General features: G+C 41.2%; 1 protein-coding gene across 1 annotated transcript in view; it reads left to right on the forward strand.

The window, feature by feature from the left end:
• The window catches only part of zgc:171482 (zinc finger protein), a 46,455-nt gene extending 37,534 nt beyond the window's left edge, over window positions 1-8,921 (forward strand). The window contains exon 7 of the mRNA XM_033979824.2: window positions 7,455-8,921. Coding sequence (XP_033835715.1) covers window positions 7,455-7,476 — 22 coding nt within the window. The 3' untranslated portion in view covers window positions 7,477-8,921. The remainder of the gene's footprint in view (window positions 1-7,454) is intronic.
• The last annotated feature ends 13,457 nt before the right edge of the window (window positions 8,922-22,378 follow it).

The raw sequence follows: 22,378 nt of genomic DNA on the forward strand, positions 1-22,378 counted from the left end.
TTTCATTTAAATGTACAGTTTTTGGAGTATAAATGTCATTTTTTGCCTCTACTGATTAAAAAAAACACCGACTACAGACTTCCTCTTCATCATTTGTATTACCATTTGAATGTTTAGCTTGTACTGCAGTGGCAGACCATAGGAGGCCGTTTTCTTTGTGTTTGTGGTAAAAAAGGGAGCTCTGGGTGAGATTTCAGTAAATTTAAATTGCTTTACTTGGAGAAAATGATCAAAATCAGCCCAAAAATATCGTCAGAGCTTATCGGCCATTGATTTCTCCGGATCCTAAACAATCAGCACCGACATCGCCCATGAAAAACCCCATATCGGTCGATCTCTAGACACCACCATCGTTTCTTCTATTAATGGGAAACATCGGACTGTTTTGTAGTCGTCGTCTGCGGTGCGCTATAAAACCAATCCCGACAAAAGTGCAGGCAGTATTAAAGGAATACTTGACATTAATACGAAGGACTAAATGAAAGACAAACTTTAACTGAAGCACTATGTTTAATCATCGCCTTTTATGACTTGACATTTCATAATATTGCAATTTGCGTAAGTGCAGATGTAATTATTTTTTCCGTCCCATCATTTTATTTTACTCAAACATTCGTAAATGCAAGAGGGACATATGGTTTATCCCGGTACAGAAATAGAGGGTGCAGGGTGTATTTCACACTCAGGATGAGCTGGGCCTTGTGCAAAGAGCTTTACCGAGGAGAGGAAAGTGTGTCTGACAGTGGCAAGGGCTTAGACTCACGCCATAGAAACATCTATTACAGTGTGTCCAAGCTACTGTTGTGTGGGTGGGTATTCGTCACATTCTGGGGACTCGAATCTGAATTTAAGGGGACCTGCTTTCCGTATGGGGACAAAATCAGGTCCCCGTGATGTAAATCCTTTATTATTAGATTAACAACATGCTTTACAGTTAGGTTAAAGTTAGGCAAGTAGTACGGTTAGGAAATGAATTTTTAAGTCAATGGAAAGTCCCCAAGAAGCACTGAAGCCCAACTTGTGCGTGCGTGTATGGCATTACGAAACAACTGGCGTCTTCTTAAACAGCTGGACCGGACTGACCGAAGGCTAGTCTTTATCAGCGGCTCACATCTGCTCCATATGCAGAGACCAGGCGGGTAATTTTAAATCCTGCACAGTCACCGCGCGCCTCCACACCCGCTCCTGTAATTGGACCAGGATACACTTAGTAGATAAAGTTGGCATCACATTTTTCACAGTTTACAAAGTGGTGGGATGGAGTGAAACGGAAAGTGGGACAGGTGGGCAGCAGAGACCACCTGGCAAATGAGAAACAAAAAACATTTAAAAGTACAGACAAAACTTAGGTGTTTTAGGAAGGTGTGATAAATAAAGTTAACTAAGACTGTTTTAATAAATATATAATAATGACTCTGTTGTGTTAGACTATGATTTTCAGTGGGAAGAGATGCTCTGCTATTTTGAGATTTAGATAAAACATGATTTACATTTAAATTAAAATAGGAAAGTATTAAATGTCACATAACGTCAATGATCTGATTATCCACAAACCCAGGTACATGTGTCATTTAACAGTAGTATTTGAGAATGTGTTCAGGCAAATTTACATAAACGTCGGATCGCGGTGTGACTCTGAAGTGCTGTACGTTTGCGATTTGTTTTCTCCCCGACAAAACCCACAATGTCGATGAAACGTTCTGCACCGACAAAGACGCCCACGAAGGTTTGAACTTTGAGAGAGTTTAAACGAGAGAGAAATGTGAGAAAATGTTATCGCCTGTGTGAGAAAAGTGTATAAAGTGTGTGGTGAGGGGTTTTACAGCAAAAAACATACAGAATAATTGTTATTGCGGGTCATTTTTAAAACGTAACCCCAGCGATAAACGAGGGAACACTGTATATTTTAAGTTTCCATGGCAATTAACAAATCAAAACAATATATCAGATCTTTTAAATGGTGAAAAGTGTTTGTCTAATTTTGTTCTATATGCAGCTTATAAACAGGAAACTGATATCCATGGATCACTATTTACATTTCAATAATCATCTGATAATGGTCCGATTTGTTGTGTAATGTTTATTTTAATGATGTGTAAAAGGAGCAGGGTTTATAATTCTATTTTATTTTATTTATGTAACATATTTAAAATAGAACTTAAGCTGTCCAAAGTGCTTCACATAAACAACAAACAAAAACAGATATACAAAAATATGACACATAGGCAAAGAATAAAACATATAATAAAACAATAAAATGCCCAGCTATCCTGTCTTCCTAGAAATGCCAGGAAGAAGTGTTTTTGTTTTTGTTTTTTTTTAAGATATCTTGGCACAAAATACAAAGCAATGTCATAGCAAACAGTTTTATCAGAGCAGTCTGCCCGAACACGCTGGCTCCATGTTGCCCATCAATATAAGAATTTTGTTTGTTCATGTCCATAATGACAACGAACATAACAGCTGGAGCATGTATTTATATTACCTGTGTGATTATTTTGCTTTTCTGACTCTTTAAATTGATGCCAACAAAATCAAATGGCTTGAGCGATTAATAAATGATGAACTGTAGCCGGGGAAAAAGCATAAACTGGGACTGCCTATGGACGATTGGATACTATTACAAGACAAGAAGTACGGTCTATATGGTTATAAAGCATTTTAAAAACTTGTCGAAAACAGCCGTTGATATTAGAGTACTACATCCATCTTGAAAACATCTGGTAAACAATCTAATAAAACACTATCTATCGTTGGCTCCATCTTATCTGGACCTGTTGTTATAGTCGCTCCGCAAAAACACGCTTTCTTTCCAAAAAACAACCAACAATTGTGTTTATCCTGCCTGAAAATCTTTGTTCCGTAGTGCACTCGCGTAAACATAAAAACAAAGAGCTGCTAATTAGCTCCTTGGAGTCCATAAATAGAAAAAAAACATTCAGAGTTTTCTTGATAAAGGTTGTGTCGGTGACCGCTAACAATGCCAGGTTTAACTAGGCAGATAATAAGTGTTCGTGTTCGTGTTCGCTCTGTATGGCATAACACAGGCTTTGGGTTTTCTGTGATCTGCCTCTGTGGTTATGCCTCTTGTATCTGTGTTATGTGGATGGATGCTGGGCCCAAGGGCACGACGGTTAGGACAGGGCAGTCCATTTAACCTCCTCACCCTCATAATTATTCAAGCTCACTATCTACACACACGCTAATGCACACTGAAGAGGCGGAGGGCTGTCCTAGAGTCACGCTAAATGTAAATGCTTCTGCCGTTGATGGGCTCGCTCGCTCCATTTTTCAACAGCAGAAGGGCAACTACTGCGACGTGCCGTAGTGATGAAATTTATGACCCCCCCGTGCAATAAACAGCAGTAGTGTAAGAGTGCAAACATAAGCATATGTTAGGGTCAATGTTTATATTATGTTGTGTGTAATATATTGGCGAAAGTAATTGTGACAAAGCAGAATATGTGATGAATCTTAACCACAGGCTGTGTATAAAGAAGTGGAATAAGTCAGTGTGACGTCAGCCGTAGCGTTCAACTCCAGTCAAGTGAAGCTCATCGAGGCTAGCGGTTATTTTTGGAGCAGAGTTTAATATTTGGAATTCCGATCACGAGTATCATAGCAACCAAAGAGCCAATCCGGAGTGAGGCTGTTGAAGGTAACGCCCCTTCCCGTCTGCAAACACTGGTTTAGCGGGGAACAGGCACTTAGCAACACGGTCATCTATCAAATCTGTTGCTAACGTTAGCGGCGCAACCTCGAGGAAAGAAGGCAGCTGATTCGTTTAATTAATGTTCATGTCTTGATTTACGGACATAATAGTGAAATAAAAATACCAGGATCATGTAGAGCGGGTTAATATGAACATTTTAAGACCAAAATGATTAATCTGACAGAAGAACTTATGGAGAAAAGTGACAGTTTTTCAGTAAAACGTGAATTGGAGCCAGAGTTGATGGAGCTGGAAGCGCGCCCATGCTCACTTCCTATTTGGAACGCAGCGGCTAGCAGATTAGCTATGTCTATTTATATATACGGTCTTAATCATGCAATGTCACTTCAAGTTTAAGTTCATGTCATAACTTAACACACATAACATTTAAATTAAGAAATGTAAATAGTGTATCCTTTTTGATCAGCACAAGTAGTCCTTACAACAAGCTGATTAACGCCCGCCACACACTACAGGCTTTTTTAGTCTTCTTTAGTCTCTGACAAAAAGTGCAGACCAGAGACACAAAGAGAACCTGATAAGGATTGATATCTCAGAGCACAAAGACTGCCGCTGGGTGTGAAAGTGAAGAGCCCGCACACCACAAGCTAAAAGTTCTGAGCGCACCTTGTGTCAGCTGTTTCCTGTCTAGAATAAAACGACTGGCTTTGAGACTCTAAAGTGTTTCAAGGATCAGAGAATTGCACTTCCAGTTTAGATACAAGTCGAAACTGGGGTATTATATGAGAAATATGGTGCAATAGTCCAGATAAATGTTTTTTAATGCACAGAAGGCTGAAGATAAACGATACAGGAAGCAGGGTTACTCTTGCTAATCTGCAGCAGCTTCACCCTGACCCTCACTGTGTGGTTTTATGTAAACAGACACATGTGAGGAACTACTTTCGCCTCTTCACTTTTAAACAATGCTTCAAACTGGATTAATAGCTCTGGTCTGTGGACTGGGTGTCATTACTAATGGATAATGTGGATGAGATGCTGCAGTTTAACAACTTTACGAGAGGTGAATAACAAAGTCATCTTTAAATTATTTTCTCCACCTCCTGATATTGTATCTTGCTCCTCTGTGTCTGTCACTCTGTCTGCCCCTGATGGTCTATTTTATTGGCTGTTGTCGCGGTGATGTTTTGTAGTTTCGAATTTACGATACGACAGCTCAGAATCACTCGGACACCGCACAAGAGGAGCACTGCGGCGTAAAAAATTAAGTATGAGGAGCCTAAATCGGGTGATTCCTACCCGAAGTCGGGGTCTTAAATCGAGCAAATGATCCTGTAGAGTGTGGCGGGCTTAAACGACAATATTTTAGAACCAGACTTCCCATTTTTGTCAATGCTTTGTAATGCTATTTTATGTTACTTAAAGGTCCTATTTTACACAAAAATGAGCTTTAAGCCATGTTATAATGCTGTTACCTCCTCAAAAACATACCTGGAGTTGTGTTTTGCTTCATTCACACATGTTTGAATTACACTTTATTATTAGTCTGTCCATATTTCCAAAGCTCAAAATGCTCTCCTCCACCTTATGATGTCATGAAGTGGTACTTTTCAAGTTAACAGCTACTTTTTACCTTTAGTTCAGTAGAGATTGTCAACTCCAGAGCTGAAATTATCCAAATGATTCTAGTGAAGGTGTATGGAGTTTAAAAACACAGTGGAGCACTTCCTGTATTACCACATGGTGACATCACAAGGTGGAACAGAGTGTTTTCAGTTTGAGAGAAGAACAGAGTTTGTGTGTTAAACATGTGTGAATGAAACGAAACACAACTCCAGGTATGTTTTTGATGAGGAAAAATAATTATTAAGTCAGAAAATAGGGTAATAATAGAAATATGGTCCTTTTGCATTATTAATTTGCCCCATACTCAGAGGTGGGAAGTTGCAGTTGTAGCCACACCTGCCCTGAGGTAAACTGACGAAAAACAAGCCTCCCATTCTGCACCACTGGCCCCTCCAAACACCGCCAGTCACTCACTCACTTTAGGGTCTTTCGAGATAAACTGGGACATACACCTCAGGCTCGTCCTTTCTGACCAAACGTCTCTTTATCACATAATATTTCTGCCAGTTTTGTGTATGCACATCGCCCCGAGCTGAACTGTCAGCTCCTTTAGATACAGATTGAGATGAAAATGTCTTATGCGTTAAGGTTAGCAACTGGCAAACGCAAAACTGGACTTTAACCTGCCTCATATAAAGACGCAGACGATGTGACCTTAGCTGGACCTTCACACACACACACACACACACCTCTAAGTGCCGTGTGACCATGTGACCTCTGCGTTGTCATGGAGAAGCTGAAGGAGGAATATAATATAGGTCTAATAATTGGATCAGTTTATCATGATCTCTGACCTTGTTTGCTGCTCGAGCTGATCCTATTAAAGATTTAAAGAAAATGTCACAACTGTCAATTTAATGTGGAGCTAAATGTATAAAAAATGTTTTCTACAAGCAGCAGATCAAGAGTTAATTAAACTTTGATATAAAATAATGATAAAAACTATATAACAAAGATAAATATTCACATTCTCACCTATTATAATGCTGCAATACTACATATATTTAGTTCCCATAGAAACAGCAGTGGGAAAATCTGAATCTCTATGGTGTCATTTGTTTCAGTGATTTAAACAAATATTCCAAAGGATTGTGTATGAAGTGTGTGAACAAATGTTACGCATAAACAAAAAACAGATAGTGATTATAGTTGTTTTGTTGTGTAGTCGTAGAAATGTCTTTACAAACAAGCATATATTTTCCACTTGATATTTTATACCTGTTATATTATATTTAGATTTGTTGCATACACCAAACAAACAGCATTATAGAGATGCCCATTCCAGAGTGTAGACTTTGGCAGCGGTGCCCGACTGGAGTCCAGAGTGTGAGATGAATTGTGACAGAGGCGACGGGGCGAGCAGGGCACTGTTTGAACAGCCATTACAGGGATAGGTGCTGACAACCGGGTGCCTCCGAGCTGGGACTGTGGGGGGGGGGGGCATCACGCTTATTAGGACACACTGAAGAGATGGCATTCTAACAAGGCCTGAGCCAAGAACTGAGACAAACTTTTACTTTTAAATGCATGGGTTTGCCTGGAAACCAAGTTTAAAGGTGAACAAGAAGACACAGAACTATAGTGGGAACGGAGCTATTTATGTTTTTTCTTTTTTCTTCTGAGTTCAACCTCAAAAGTGTATCCGTTACAAAGATCGGCATTGGATTTCTGCCTTTTGGATGCTAAATAAAGAAGCATTTTAAATGCAATTAGTTGGAGGTGGCACAGAATAGGCTCCAGTCCAATTGATCCCTTTTTAATTAAACATGGCACGCTGTTTGAGGGTGATAAAGGCACAGGATGCATTCAAGGAGCCTGACAAACAATACGGCTCTCCATATAAAGGCTAAATCCTGTCATTATTGCACCTAAAACACCAGGGTTTATGTTCGATCATCTGCAGTGTTCGAAAGAGGGAAAGAGCCACAATAACATATGTAATTAGGGCAGGATGGTGAAACCGGATTATTGGTTAATGTGATACGCCGCTGTGCCGCTGCTTGTGAACGGGATTGTTCTGAAAAAGAATGAATGCAGAACAGGTTTAATGTGCAGATGTCAGTACATTCCCACAGTTAGCACAGTCAGTATTAGGTGTCTCTATGTTGTTGCTCTAGATGAAGCTAACCTGCACTTTCCTGTGCTTTGTTTGCAGCCTGAAGCAGCACCAGCAGTGAGCCTCGGAGTCGGCCATCGATGATGCAGGGAATGAGACCACAGAGATTACACACCAATAAGAAGAGATAAACAGGGACTATGAGAGACTTGAGCACTTTTGCTAACACAAGTGTTTATGTGAATCGACTGTAAATGTAAAGATGTCATGGACACTGCATAGACATTAGTTTATATTAAATTTAAAAAATCTATTTGATAAGAGGTCTACAAAGACAGATATCTGAAAAGTATAACGCCATGTATCCCCACAGCCAGGGCTTGACATGAACAGTGCTACATACCACAGTGGCCAGCAGAAGTTTACGCATATACTGAAGACTTTCTCCTGATTCTATGCTACCGTGTTTCTTTCATAACGTAAAGAACAGGAAAAATAAACACAACAAAAGTCAAGTATTAAGATGTCATTATGCAAAACATCAAATAAAGTTACTACTGCATTCTGACGGCTGGTGAGCAAAAAAAGATCATGTCAAGCCCTGCCCACATCCCTATAAAGAAAACTGATGTCAGCTGTTGCCCACGGTGATAAGAATGATCACTACAACAATAATCCGTAAGTTCTTTGCCAGTTTAGAGCACCGATGTACTGCAAATCCGCACGCCTTCAGACCGTTAGACCTCAGACTCCAAATGGTCAAGTCTAAGCGACAGAAACTTCAATTGACCAGACCATTCGTATGATTTTGTTTGTAGTGCGTTATCTTGAATCGGGGCACTGCAAATAGCCAGGTTGTGTTTTTGTTAGTCATGTACTGTTAAGAACATTCCTTCTCAACACTGATGTCAGAAACCGGGGTAACAGGAAACGGCCACTGTCTCCCGAGTTAAGACAAGCTAAATGTAGATAAGAGGACTTCTATTTTTCTGTTGCTGAGACCAGAAGAAGAACATGTCACTCCTGATCCATGTAGCAGCCAACCTACAGATGGATGGGGTCGGATGCATGCAAAACGATGTTGCAATGCCTTTTCAAATCTATAGCTTGTGCATTTGGCATCAGTGCTGCTTCTTAGTGAGAGCTTCATAGGGCAACGCTGCACATGTTCTATGTTCTATTAGCACTGGATTTCTTTTCTAGAGTAAGAGGATAATGCTCGTGATGTGTTCAGTCTCACACTGTCAGTGCCGTATTTATTAGATGATAAGAAAAGAATATTATATGAAATATCAGCAGTATTTTGTTAAGACAAGCTAATCATACAACACTAATGCAATGAGTTATGGACTGTTCTTAAGACTTGGTTTGTTTGTTTATTAGTGAGTACAGTGTAGTTTGAATGACCTTCTGGTGCAAAACACATTTTCTGAACTGTATTCTTCATTCAACCACAAATGTAGCTGGAAGTAGAAGTAGTGTGCAGACTTTTTTTTTGCTGTTTCTCATGTTATGTATGAAAATGTCGCTCTTTCCTTTGCAAATAAACAACAGATTTGGGTACTGAATCACAATGTTGGACCAATGTTGAAGCCAAGGTCTGAAAAACCGTGATGAATGATGATTACGTTTTCCTCAGACATGTTTACATTGTTTCCATATATTCAAACTAAATCTCTTGGGCATCGCGACACTGGGGCTGTACTTTTGAGCCGCAGACCTAATGGAAATCCGTGTCGTGAGTCCGATCTTAAGAAGACGTTGCATAAGATTTGACATTTGAGGTGATCTATGAGTGAGCTGTGACTGCTGCTGGGGCGGAGCTGCATTAGACTGTAGCACATTTGTACACACTGATGATGAATACCACTGCTTTCTATTGTAAAATCTGTCTGCATCATGTGCGTTGTGATACATTTCCGGAGAGCATAGAATAAACAGGAGTCATTTTACCACAAAGTTAACCCCCCCATTCATGAAATATTTATAAAACTTAATGGTTTAGGCTTGGAAAGCACTTTGGGTCTCTTGTACAATCCAAACATTTTAGGAACCTTATCAATCATTCATCTAATTTCCTATTTCTGACGACATTTAAAGAGTCCCTATAATTTTGTCTGTGTAATTCCTCGTTGTTCAGGTATCATCCATTGTAAAAGAAAAGTTCCACTCTGTTACTGGACAAAAGTTTTAGAGTGAAGACGATTGGCCGCTCATCTAAGCCGCTTCTTGAGTTCTGGTCAGATTGCTGGTGGACTCTGCCTTATATCCATCTGAAATGAGGAGCTAACCTGAACACTCCGAGCCACAAACAAGGCAATGAGGTCTACTCCATTCGGTGTAGTGAAGACTGCAGTGAGCGTAACATTGCAGAAACAAAACAGCCACTCCATGAGAGAAAACTCCATCATGAGAGCAGCTCGGGACCCCAATCTGCTGTGCATCTCCATCTCAAAGCCACTAACCACTCCTTTGAAGATAGTAAGGTACAGATTTTAGCCAAAAAATAAAAGAAATGGTTTGAGAGGAGAGTTAAAGAGGCTTTGTTAGGAAAGACAATCCATCCTTGAACAGGAATGGAGGGCTTAGACATCATCCATCTCTTATTTATACACTCACCTAAAGGATTATTAGGAACATCTGTTCAATTTCTCCTTAATGCAATTATCTAATCAACCAATCACATGGCAGTTGCTTCAATGCATTTAGGGGTGTGGTCCTGGTCAAGACAATCTCCTGAACTCCAAACTGAACGTCAGAATGGGAACGAAAGGTGATTTAAGCAATTTTGAGCGTGGCATGGTTGTTGGTGCCAGACGGGCCGGTCTGAGTATTTCACAATCTGCTCAGTTACTGGGATTTTCATGCACAACCATTTCTAGGGTTTACAAAGAAGGTGTGAAAAGGGAAAAACATGCAGTATGCGGCAGTCCTGTGGGCAAAAATGCCTTGTTGATGCTAGAGGTCAGAAGAGAATGGGCCAAGTGATTCAAGCGATAGAAGAGCAACATTGACTGAAATAACCACTCGTTACAACTGAGGAATGCAGAAAAGCATTTGTGAAGCCACAACACGCACAACCTTGAGGCGAATGGGCTACAACAGCAGAAGACCCCACCGGGTACCACTCATCTCCACTACAAATAGGAAAAAGAGGCTACAATTTGCACGAGCTCACCAAAATTGGACAGTTGAAGACTGGAAAAATGTTGCCTGGTCTGATGAGTCTCGATTTCTGTTGAGACATTCAAATGGTAGAGTCAGAATTTGGCGTAAACAGAATGAGAACATGGATCCATCATGCCTTGTTACCACTGTGCAGGCTGGTGGTGGAGGTGTAATGGTGTGGGGGATGTTTTCTTGGCACACTTTAGGTCCCTTAGTGCCAATTGGGCATCGTTTAAATGCCACGGACTACCTGAACATTGTTTCTGACCATGTCCATCCCTTCATGACCACCATGTACCCATCCTCTGAGGGCTACTTCCAGCAGGATAATGCACCATGTCATAAAGCTCCAATCATTTCAAATTGGTTTCTTGAACATGACAATGAGTTCACTGCACTACAATGGCCCCCACAGTCACTAGATCTCAACCCGATCTTTGGGATGTGGTGGAACGGGAGCTTCGTGCCCTGGATCTCCATCAACTCCATCAACTGCAAGATGCTCCTCAATATGGGCCAACATTTCTAAAGAATGAATCAGCACCTTGTTGAATCAATGCCACGTAGAATTAAGGTAGTTCTGAAGGTGAAAGGGGGTCAAATACCGTATTAGTATGGTGTTCCTAATAATCCTTCAGGTGAGTGTAGCTTCACTGTCAGAAAAAACAAAAACAAAACAAAAAACAAGAAAAACAATAGTGCTAGCCAGTATGCTAATAGGTGTGAGAGCACCCATTAGGGACCTGATTATACAAAATATGACTCAGGCAGAGCTCTCACTTAGTGTAGTTCAATATTTCTATAATTTCATTAACATTTTGGGGATAACTGAAGATTAACAGGTCTGTTGTGGTGGTACAGAGTGGATGGGGTCTGTGAGTTGTTTGTCGCTCTCTCCACTTTCATATTTCATTTATACTTGAATAAACTTGAATAAATTTGAATATAAAAATGTTCATGAAGCGTAGCGGTTAGTGAAAATACAACAGAGGAGAAAATAAATTGTGCAGATAATGTAATGTCAATTTAGGGGAGAGATCTAACAATATACAAGTAAATGTGTACACTAAATGCGTAGTATATCTGTACTTTATGCTCTGTATTATGCAGTGCGGTAAATGAGGTCGACAGCATGAGAAATCAGTGCATTAGTGTAGCATACAGACCAGTGAAATAAAACATTGATGGGGCTATTATGCCATTTCCACGGTATTCCAATAGTGAGTGTGAATACTGGGCCAGTACTCTCAGCGGGCCATGTTATCTGCACTCATCCATATTCATGACCCTATCACTGGAACCTCTCATGTGCACAGATCCACAACCTCAGACTGTACAGAACAGCACGGAGGAGAATCTGAACATGATTGTGTAATAACATTGTTCAAATAAACTAACAAAGCAGAGACAGGGTAGATCTCAGGTGGCAGAGAAGGATCATCTACAGAAGTATACTTCAAAAAAAAAAAAAAATATATGATAAGATTTGTGCTTGTGAGTGGCATGAGCAGCCAGGGCCGGTGGGTGCAGGCTTCAATAGCCTTGAGTCAGGCCCTGCCTGTGCAGCAGGCTGTTGGTTGTCAAAGTCTGTCAGAGTTTGCCGTCACAGGCCATTGTCACCATCAGATCACAGAGCCTGAGCCGGGCACACAGCACATCACACACTGGTGTCACCAGCACCACACACACACACACACACACACACACACCCCTACACACCCCCACACACACACACCCCCACACACCCACACACACACCCCCACACCCCCACACACCCACACCCACCACTCCAGAAATCTGGACCAAACCGCTAGGGTCAGCAAGGCACTGTGTGATGTTTGTTATCGCTGCATATTGGACTGGGAAATTCTAATTTAATCAAGACTCAGTGATGTCCAAAAGTGTCTTGTTTAATTGAATGAATCATTAAATAATGAAAGCTATTTTTATTTTGTTTTGGAAAAGAAAAACATTCAGTTGAATTGAAAATCAAGATTGATAGGAGGGTGAAAAAATCCAGATTGTTTTTTCTTTTGCTTTATCACCCAGGCTTCGCTGCGACCGTGGTCAGATTATTAATAACACCATTAAAGGACACAGAAGTTACAAAATGTTACAGCTAAAATTGAATTCCAATCTTATTGTGCAGTAAAGGTCACCACTTGCATCTAGACAACATCAGTGCGCTGTGGCTCTATACTTAAAGACAGTGTTTTGGCTAGCTGCAGTCATGCCAATCTGTCTAAAGATGTTTTTCAAATAGGATTCCCAGCCGTGCTCCCGCCCTTCCTCCTGTAAAAAGCTTTTTGCTGTTCCTCAGTCTGCGCAGCTGTCCAGGAGAGCTTTAATTAAAACTGCTCCGATACGTTCACTGTTTTATCCCAAGACACTCACACTGCCCAGTAGAACACAGGCATTCTCTGTAACATTACATAGATTTGTTCTTCTCTTTGAGGCTCATGACATTACACAACTATAGTTTTGTTTGGGGTTTATGTAAATGTATCTGGCATAACATGGCGCCTATCAAATATGTTACTTGCATCTGGGCCATTCAAACCATTATTGCATGTTTTTCAGTCTAAAGTAATTCATACAAAGAACCTAATGCAAGATGAGTCTTGCTCTGCATTAAAATGCACATATAAGATGAGAGGATACCAAACTGTCTGCACATGGCGGTCCTTAAAGTGGGCCAGTGATGGTGTTGGGATGTAGGCCTGGGCTCAGGAGAGGGACACAGTGTAACATGTCTGTGCACTGACAGTGTCTGATGGTTTTCCTGACTGCTGTCATCTCTGCAATCTCCACATCTAAATATGTAACCCATGTGTGACACGCTCCTCAGGACGCCACTGGTTTAAATGAGCCTGTCAAACCCATCATTTTCTTTGTCTTTCAGTCAGGCACCTGCCATTTTATTCAAATATATTCAAAAAGTTGTTTGCTCAGACAAAACTACATAATAATTTCCACAGCAATATCTATTACACATATGTTCAATGTTCAATGAAATGCAAATGTAGTGAACAACAGTAGCTGTAAAGGCGACTGCAGTATGTAAAACCATATGTACTTCCACACAGTCAGGCTTCAATAGAGACGCGCGAGGATAAAACAGTTTCATTTCGTGCTCTTAAAATACCTCAGTTATCTGGGTGTGCGATGTCACCACTGCAGTAAAAATAAAAAAAAAATGCTAGTTTTGTTTGGGGGCAGAAATGTCTCTTCTTATTTGTCAGTTAAAAACATTCCACTTTACTAAATAAGAAAGAATGACACAAACGTCTACTATTCTACATTATTTCTACTAACAAGCTCATTAAATATGAGAAGCATCCGGCGCAGTAGGTGCACCATATCATTATAGTCGGCCATGAGTCAACAGTGGGTAATTAACCGGGCCCTTATAGCCATACTACAAAAGTTTCCAGGTCAATTTCAAGATTTTTAAAAACAAAAACAACCACTAGTAGTAAATGAAATCAAAATTCATTGTGTTTGAGTTTGCAGAGGAGTTCTACTGCCCCCTGCACGACCAGCGCTCCAGTCCTCTCTCTTAGTCATGTCACATTTAGGACTGGGATCAGAGAGTTGTGGGGAATTGCATCATGACACGGCTGCATATGTTACAGGTCTGAGGCTGGAGTTGGACAGTCTCCCGCGGGACACAAAGCTGCACAGTCCCTGAGGGTAAAACTTGTTTTACATTTGATTTTGGGCACACACTGATTCTCTGAGATGAGAGATGACGCCTCCAGTCTCTGCACCGCACGGTAGATATGAACAGCTCCTCCACCACATCTCCATCTGGAACCCTGCTCCTCACGCACGCACAACACATGCACAATACACACACACACACTCACAACACGCACACAACATACACGCACCGCACTGTAGATAGGAACAGCTCCTCCACCACATCTCCACCTGGAACCCTGCTCCTCACGCACGCACAACACACACTCAACACACTGACAACAAACACTCACAACACACACACAGCATACACACGCACATACAGATACACTCACAACACACACATACATACACAACACACGCACACATACACACATAAATACACATCCACAACACACACATACATATACGCATACACATAAACACACATACAGATACAGACACATTTACAACACACGCACACATATACATACATACATACAGAGCATACATACGCACACATACATGCACATACACAACACACACACATACACACCCCCACACACAAACTTACACACACATACACACAAATAGTTACACACATACTTACACACATACATACACATAGTTACACACACACATAGTTACACACACAGTTACACACACACACACACACGTGCCCTCTGTGAGCCGCGCTCGTCTCCAGCGCTGAGATGGAGCCAGGTATGTTAATGGAGTTAATCGGATTGTCTCCAGCAGGGACAAGCGGCAACTTTGATGAAGTTTTTGGATGAGTTTACCATAAGTAAATTAGCGCTCATGTGCATGTGCTCGTGTGCCAGTACCATTTAAAGTTATTGTGCATTACCCTTTGTATATTATGTGAACACATACATCCTGAAGCTAATTTAGCGGGTAGAAATTAGCTGAATTCTCATTAAGTTCTTTGCTATTTTCCTTCCTCTGCTTCTGGCACTTGCCGCTCTTATTTGATTCTGTGAACAGTTTTTACAATGAAATACATAAAAATGGCTTTAAAAAGTGTAGAGGCAAACTGAGAATGATGCTGAAGTGAGATTGTCTGGACAGGATGCAACCAGACAGTTCAGATCTCTGAAAAGCTGGACCTGTCAGTGCAGACGTGTGGCATCAGGCTGGAGGACATATACTGGAGCTTAAAGACAATCTTGACCCTCACAGCCATACTGCCTCGAGGGTGTTTCATATTTAAACAGCTCACAGGTCAGTATGGTCTCAACACTGGTCCTTAATATATTTTATACATGCTATACTACGCTATACTGTACTATACTATACCATACTATGTCTATGTCTCCTCATTTATCCTCCCCTGACAGTGACCTTGCTGTGCTCCTTTCTTCACTGTTTCCACATCCCAAGTCTTAATGCCAGCGCTGTCAATCACACAGCCTCCTGCCACCTCCCAGCAGCACCTTAGGGACTATTCTAATGAGGCCCGTGTTGCTATTACAGGACAAAAGGGCCGAAAAGATGTCTCTCAACTTTCGCCAAGTTTGAAATCTAAGGACAGAAAAGTGAAAATGACCTATGACCTATTATATGCAGATGATTTCTCAGCAAAACAAAGGTGTGTGTAAAGCAAGATAAGCAGCAAGTGTCCTCAGAGTGTCTGCAGAGCTGGTGGACATACTCGTCTCTCTCTTTTGGGGGAACATGTTCTACAATTTTGCTCTGTTCAATACACAACACAAAGGCAGCCCTGACAAAATTGCAGACAATTTACTGTGGCTACATTCCTTCTTTGTCACTTCATCCTAATCTTTTTCTATTGGCAAACACACATAACCATACATGCCCATGCACTCGCACTATAACAGTACTTAAAGTGGTCGATCAAACATTTAATTTTCTTCTAGTGCTGACAAAGGCATCTCGCCAGTGAACGGAGACAAGCCACTTTTATCGACTGGCATCCAGAGGGCCCAGCAGCTATTATAGCGGCAATGAGTGAGTGGCCCAGTCAATAGACTTTCTATTAGTGGACTGCTCCCTCAGTCCCATGCCAGCACACAGCAGAGAGGGGGGCAGAGAGGGGGGCAGAAAGGGGGGCAGAGAGGGGGTAGAGAGGGGGGCAGAAAGGAGGGCAGAGAGGGGGCAGAGAGGGGGGGGGGGCGGAGAGAGCCGGAGTGACTTGGGAACTGTGTGAAGGTCAGGAAAGGAGCAGTCAAAGCCCCAGGGAGCTGCGCTGTATGTGAGAGACTGGACGCTCAGTAGATCAATAATGGAAGTAAATAGATAGTGACAAAAGGGTCAGGTATCGGACATGGAGACTACTAAATACCTCATTTACCATAGTTGGAAGTAACACATTACAAATAATTTGTTTTAGTCATTCATTATATTAGTTTAGTTTATATTTGAGAGATTCTCTCTTTTATGGATTAAACTCTGACTTAAAACAACCCACTGTCTTATTTACACATTATTTTAATGGATCCCATTCATCCGTGCACATTAATTCTCAGTTATGGCTGACAGCCCAAAGCTGCATGTGCTTAAATATAGTGTAGAGTATGTGAATGTAAAACCCAGACTTGTGTGACCTTGTCCTAGCTGCCTGGAGCAAGTTAAACCTAATCAAGATGAGCTGTGAGGTGGCCCTGCTGCTGCGCTCTAACAGAGGGAGTAATATGCATACACTCACTCAGCTCCTATACCTCTATCAGTGATGATACACACTGAATAAACACACTGATGCTTTTACTGACGCGGGGATAGGGCAAACACACACACTGACTGCAGCTTAGTCACAAGAGAAACACCGTGTTCAAACCAAAACAGAGCCTCCAGTGCAGTGACAAAAGCTCTGAGGATCCTAAACAACGTTCTTCTAAAACAAACTTCATGACATCTTTCCAAGTTAGTTCTAATGTCATTATGGGCGTATTCATTTGTGCAGATTGATACTAACCACCATTCAGCAGGTTTAACCACACACTTAATACACTGTAGTAAGGCAGAGTGTGGTCCTGTGGGTGCAGCCCTTTGACAGCCTAATCATGCATATTACGATGTGACAGACTTGAATAGGAGGGAGCCAGTCTGAACACAGACTTGTGAGCACTTATAAAAATGTCTGTGCTGTATGCTTCATTAGCCCCAGCACTTTACCTAAAGCACACACCACTTACTGTCGCCTTTTTGAGCATCTGTACAACCTTTCAAGGACAGCCAATACAAGCATCTTATCTCAAGAAAATTCTAAACAAATTCACTTCATTGGGACAAGCCAAACAAAAATAAGTCATCACTTTACTATCTTATGTGGAGTTTGAGTTAAGAGAATGAAAAATGTGGCTGCTTCAAAATCACATTTTGGGTTCAAATTTTTAGGAGAGCACGTCGTGATGAAGAGTTTCCATTTTAGATTTTCAGGGTTGTAAAAGTGAACATCGTGTTTGCCGAATATTCAGGGTTCAGAAACTGATAACTGTTATACGCTAAGTTTAAGTAGCATATTTGACAGATTAAAGTCGCACTTATTTTCCTAGTTTGTCCGGGGGTGAAACTTATACTCATATGCAACTTATATGTGAAATTATTAAAATATATAATTTCACACCTTCATTAGTATGACAGCCTCCAGAGTTGATGGAGTTCAGAAGCGACACCGAGGATGAAGAATTCAATGGATTTAGTGATTTGGAGTGAGATCCAGAGTAAACTTGTTGCTTGTTTTTTATGCCTTATTTATCTGATTAACTGTTAATATCTTAAGTTAACTTACCAGATACGTGTTCAGTTCTGCCTGTGTTTCATGTAGCTGAATAAATATGTGTTATGTAACGGTTGATTATACCTGTTACAGTTCACTTGTTTGACTATTAGATGGCATCGGTGTGTGGATAATACCTGTAAGAAAATGTACTTGACTCGCTTTTTTTAAATAGATTCCATATTTAATTTCCCGTTATTTCCCCTTCATTTATAAGACCATGAGGGTGATCATTTTTCATTTGGAACAACATTGTAAATATTTACTTTATCATAAGTCTAGTTTAAGGTTGTGAAAACTACTTTGTGTTTTCCGGTTAAGCCTTTTTTTTTTTTATGGTAATGCGAAGTCTTACCCCACAGAGCACAATTTAAGAAACAAGTGAAAAGTAAAATATAAAGTTTTGGGTTAACTGCTTTGTTTACTAGCAGCCCAAAAAGGTGTGTGTATTATGAGCCAGAGCTTATGTTATATTTGATGTGTTTGCTAGTTCTACGGTGTGAACTGTGATGAAGTAGTAAGACCACAGTAAACATCAGTGAAAAGAACTCTCGTGTCTCTCGTGCATATGTTACGTTAGCGTAGCGTATCTGATTAACTGTTAATATCTTACGTAAACATACCAGACATGTATTCAGGTTTGTTGTCTATGTGTTAAATTTGTTGTACTGCTATTCAGCCTGTTTTTCTCTATTTTATGAGAAAATGTCTGTTCTTTGTCTCGGATTTTGTAAAATAAATTTCCCCCAAAAATGAGACTTATACTCCGGAAAATACGGTAGTTAAGAACCTAATACTTAAACAGTAACAGTAATGTATCCTCTGGTCAGGACAAGCTGGAGGTTCCTATAGTGCAGGTTGTGGGAGGAAACAAGAGCCTCCCAATGAAATCCACCCAGAACAAGCAATCTCTGCACAGAAAGACCCAAACGCCCAGGGAAGTGAACCCGGAACCTTCTTGTTGTGAAGCGTGAGTGCTAGCCACTCAGCCACCAGGCCACTACAACACACACACTTACGTAACAATCCTTCACTCAACCATGAACCGTTAGCTGCAAGTGTAACTGGTGCAAGACTTATGAGACCTGCTTAGTTTGGCCAACAGCCTTGGTGTTTGTGTGCTCATCTAAGGCTGCGAGCGCAGAGCAGCAGTGGAATAATCCAAGGCTACTGGCAGAAAAATACAGCGGCTGGAGACAAAGACAAAAGAGACAAACAAACAGGACGTTGGATGAAGGACATCTGGACAATGTCTCACAAAAAGAGCAGAGAGACCTTCAGACAGAGAAAGTGGTGTGCTGCCTACTCCTGTGTGAGAGCAGCAGACTGAGTAAGCCTCCTTTTATTTGCTGAAGATTAGAGGACAGCTTCGACACATGCACATTTGGGGCTTATACTGTGAGACTCACCAGTCAGGAGCGCTGCACTTTTACACACAAACACACGTCACGGTTCTATACTTCACGGGGACATTACTTTGACTTACATTCACTTTCTGGAGCCTGATCTTAACCTTAACCTATTTTACCCATATCTAAACTTCAAGTCATCAATCTATATAAAGGATTTACGACCTACGTTTGTCCTCATGAGGGAGGCCAGTCCCCAACCCCATCATGTGATCATCCATACAGTTTTGGGCTCCCACAATGTGATAAAACCCATCCACACACACACACACATAACTGGTGACATTTGAAGCTCAGAGTTGTGCTGAAACTGAGATTAGCAGCTCTTAAATGCCTTATCCCGGCAGATAACTTATGCATATTTCCCTGTGGTCAAGCAGACCCTAACCCGCATGGTCACACAGGTCAAACGCCGTCATACTGATCCCCCCGGCCCAAGTGGTTTCTAATCTGGGCCGGCTCAGGAGTGGATTATCTCATTAAAAAACTTGACCCTCTCAGCACCAAACAGTGGCCACAGGTGCCCGAAACACAACATAAAGAGAGCTCCAGTGGTTTCCAGGCAACAGGAAGATCTCAGAAAGGATCTATCTAATGAACACATTTTATTTGAAACATTTATCTTATAATAAACGTGAAGAAAACCAATCCCATTATGATTTTAGGTAAAAAAGGTTGTTTACATTACATATGATTAAAATAAAAGGCAAACTATGTGAACACGCCAGATACAAAAGCCCACAGCCCGAATTGTACAAACTATTATTCATTTCCTAAAATTGAAATTGTTCCATCAAAACACATTTAATCACTTTTGCCCTTCTCGATTTGATCAGTACTTTTAGTTTTCATAAGCTTCCAGTACCCTCTAATTACTAACAGCCTTCCACACTTATAATATTTATCCATTCTCATTGAATTATTTAATTGATATGCAAATTGAATTGGGAGAGCTACAAAACCGCAGACAGTCCGGGGTAAGGCTGTGTTATGTGGATGTGCATTAGGATCTGTACAAAAAAACAACTATTGTCGAGGAAACGCAGCTCCGTTTAGTCCCTGGGTAAATACATTGAACGGTGCATCCTGTAAAAATAAAAAATTCATGAACCTACTGTACTGAAGGTAAGATAATGTTGTCAGGGGGGAGACAACGGAGATGGTAAAATGCTGTCAAACTTTAACTAAGAAGATGAAACAGAGAAAAGAGTAAATACAAGCCAAATGTTGTTAGTCTTTTTATAGACGGGCAGCTAACGACATCTCACTAACACGCTAAAGATTTGACTCCAAACAACATTACTACCTACACTTTAGATATTATATAGCTTCCACGCCGCACTCAGCAGCTCCTCCCTCTGTAGTCCTTTCCTCTACACTCTCAGTGAAGGTGACATTGCTGCGTTTTTTTTTGTTTTTTCTTCCCTTTGAAGTTACTGAATGGAGGCCAAAGTCATGGTCTGTTTTTGAGGCCAGTTCTTTTAAAAGCGCAGGTTCCACTTCAAAGAGCGCGCTGGCAAACTGAGGGTAGAAAACAAGACAGAAGTGGATTTATCTGTAGACAATGATGATGAATGTAATCTGCTCAAATCTCACCTTAGTTTCAGCTGGAGTCGACGGATGAACTCAGCAGCAACAGGCGAATCACGGTCAGGTCATAGAAGGGACAGATTATCATCACTGCAGATCGTTTAAAACTGTATCTGAACAGCAGGAAACTAAATATTAAAGATCTGCAGAGTCAGCCTGATGTTTCTATAGTTTCTTTAAAGTTGGGGTAGCTCATTTTCAACCTACAAAAGGATAAAGAAGAATGTATTAAGCCTATCTACCTAGCTTTGGCAAACTCTTTGGCACATCATTAATATTTACATGCATAAGTTTTAAGGCGAGTTCACGGCTTTAGAACTCCCTTTTTAGATGGCAAAGCAAAACTGGGACGGCCCGCATCGCTAGCACCACTTACTTTCGGGTTTACAAAAGATAAATTACTTTAATATTCAATGCAGAGAGTGCGGAGAGTGCCTTTTACAGTACACAAAATCTACAAATTTACAAGCATAAAGTCGGGTAGCGCGTGTCTGTCGAATCCAGACTGATATCTGTCTACGTTTTTATACAGATTGATGTCAGTCTGGTCTCAAGCCCGCTCAAATTTGATCGTCCAATCAGATTTGTTTAGTTTCAGTGACACATTGTCGTAACATCTGACAGGAGGGACCAAAAAGACACAACTCAGAGGTTTAACAGTGTTTATTTACAAGAGTGTGAGTGCAAAAATGGCGGTAGATCAAACGGTGAGTCAGGAGCGGGGTGTTTGCTGTGGTCCAGGGACAGAGCGTGAGTTTAAGAGACGGAGACAGTACCGATAGAGAAGAGCAGGGTTGGAGGCGGGACAGCTGAGTGGGTCCAGGGAGCGGGATCTGGCGAGGAGCACAAGTATTCAGTTTAGCAGAGTCAAAAAGCGAAAAACCATGAACTGAGCCAAGCAGGGAGTACCACAGAGATACACGGTCGACCTGTCGCTGAGTGTCAGGTCCTGGCTCCTCTTATCCTCCCCAAGTGCAGCTGATTGCGGATTGGCTCCAGGTGTGTGTGTGGGAGGAGCCAAGATCTCCGCCCCAGCTCCAGGCCCAGACACAGAAGGGGAGGGGAAAAAGAACAAAAGAAAGGCAGGACAGACAGGGATTATGACACACAGGGATTATGACACACGTAAAACCAAGAAGCTCAGTGTTCACTTATGATCTGCAAATCTCTCACCTCTGATTAACAGTTTTTGCTTTGCTCATTGAATCTGCAGAAATCCACCATGTTTTTCAGCACCCTTTGATATTTTGCGTCCGTTATTATTTCTGATGTGGACCGATCATGTGTGTCCCTGATTGGCTAATGCACCTGTCAGTCACGCTCATTTGAAAACGGGGAGATTCACCGATGACCAGACTCACATCTTTGTAAAGTATTGGAGATCTGTGTAATCTGAATGCCAGTTAAGAGTACCCCGC

The sequence above is a fragment of the Periophthalmus magnuspinnatus genome, chromosome 15 (genome assembly GCF_009829125.3).
Source record: "Periophthalmus magnuspinnatus isolate fPerMag1 chromosome 15, fPerMag1.2.pri, whole genome shotgun sequence".
In the NCBI taxonomy this organism is placed as follows: domain Eukaryota; kingdom Metazoa; phylum Chordata; class Actinopteri; order Gobiiformes; family Gobiidae; genus Periophthalmus; species Periophthalmus magnuspinnatus.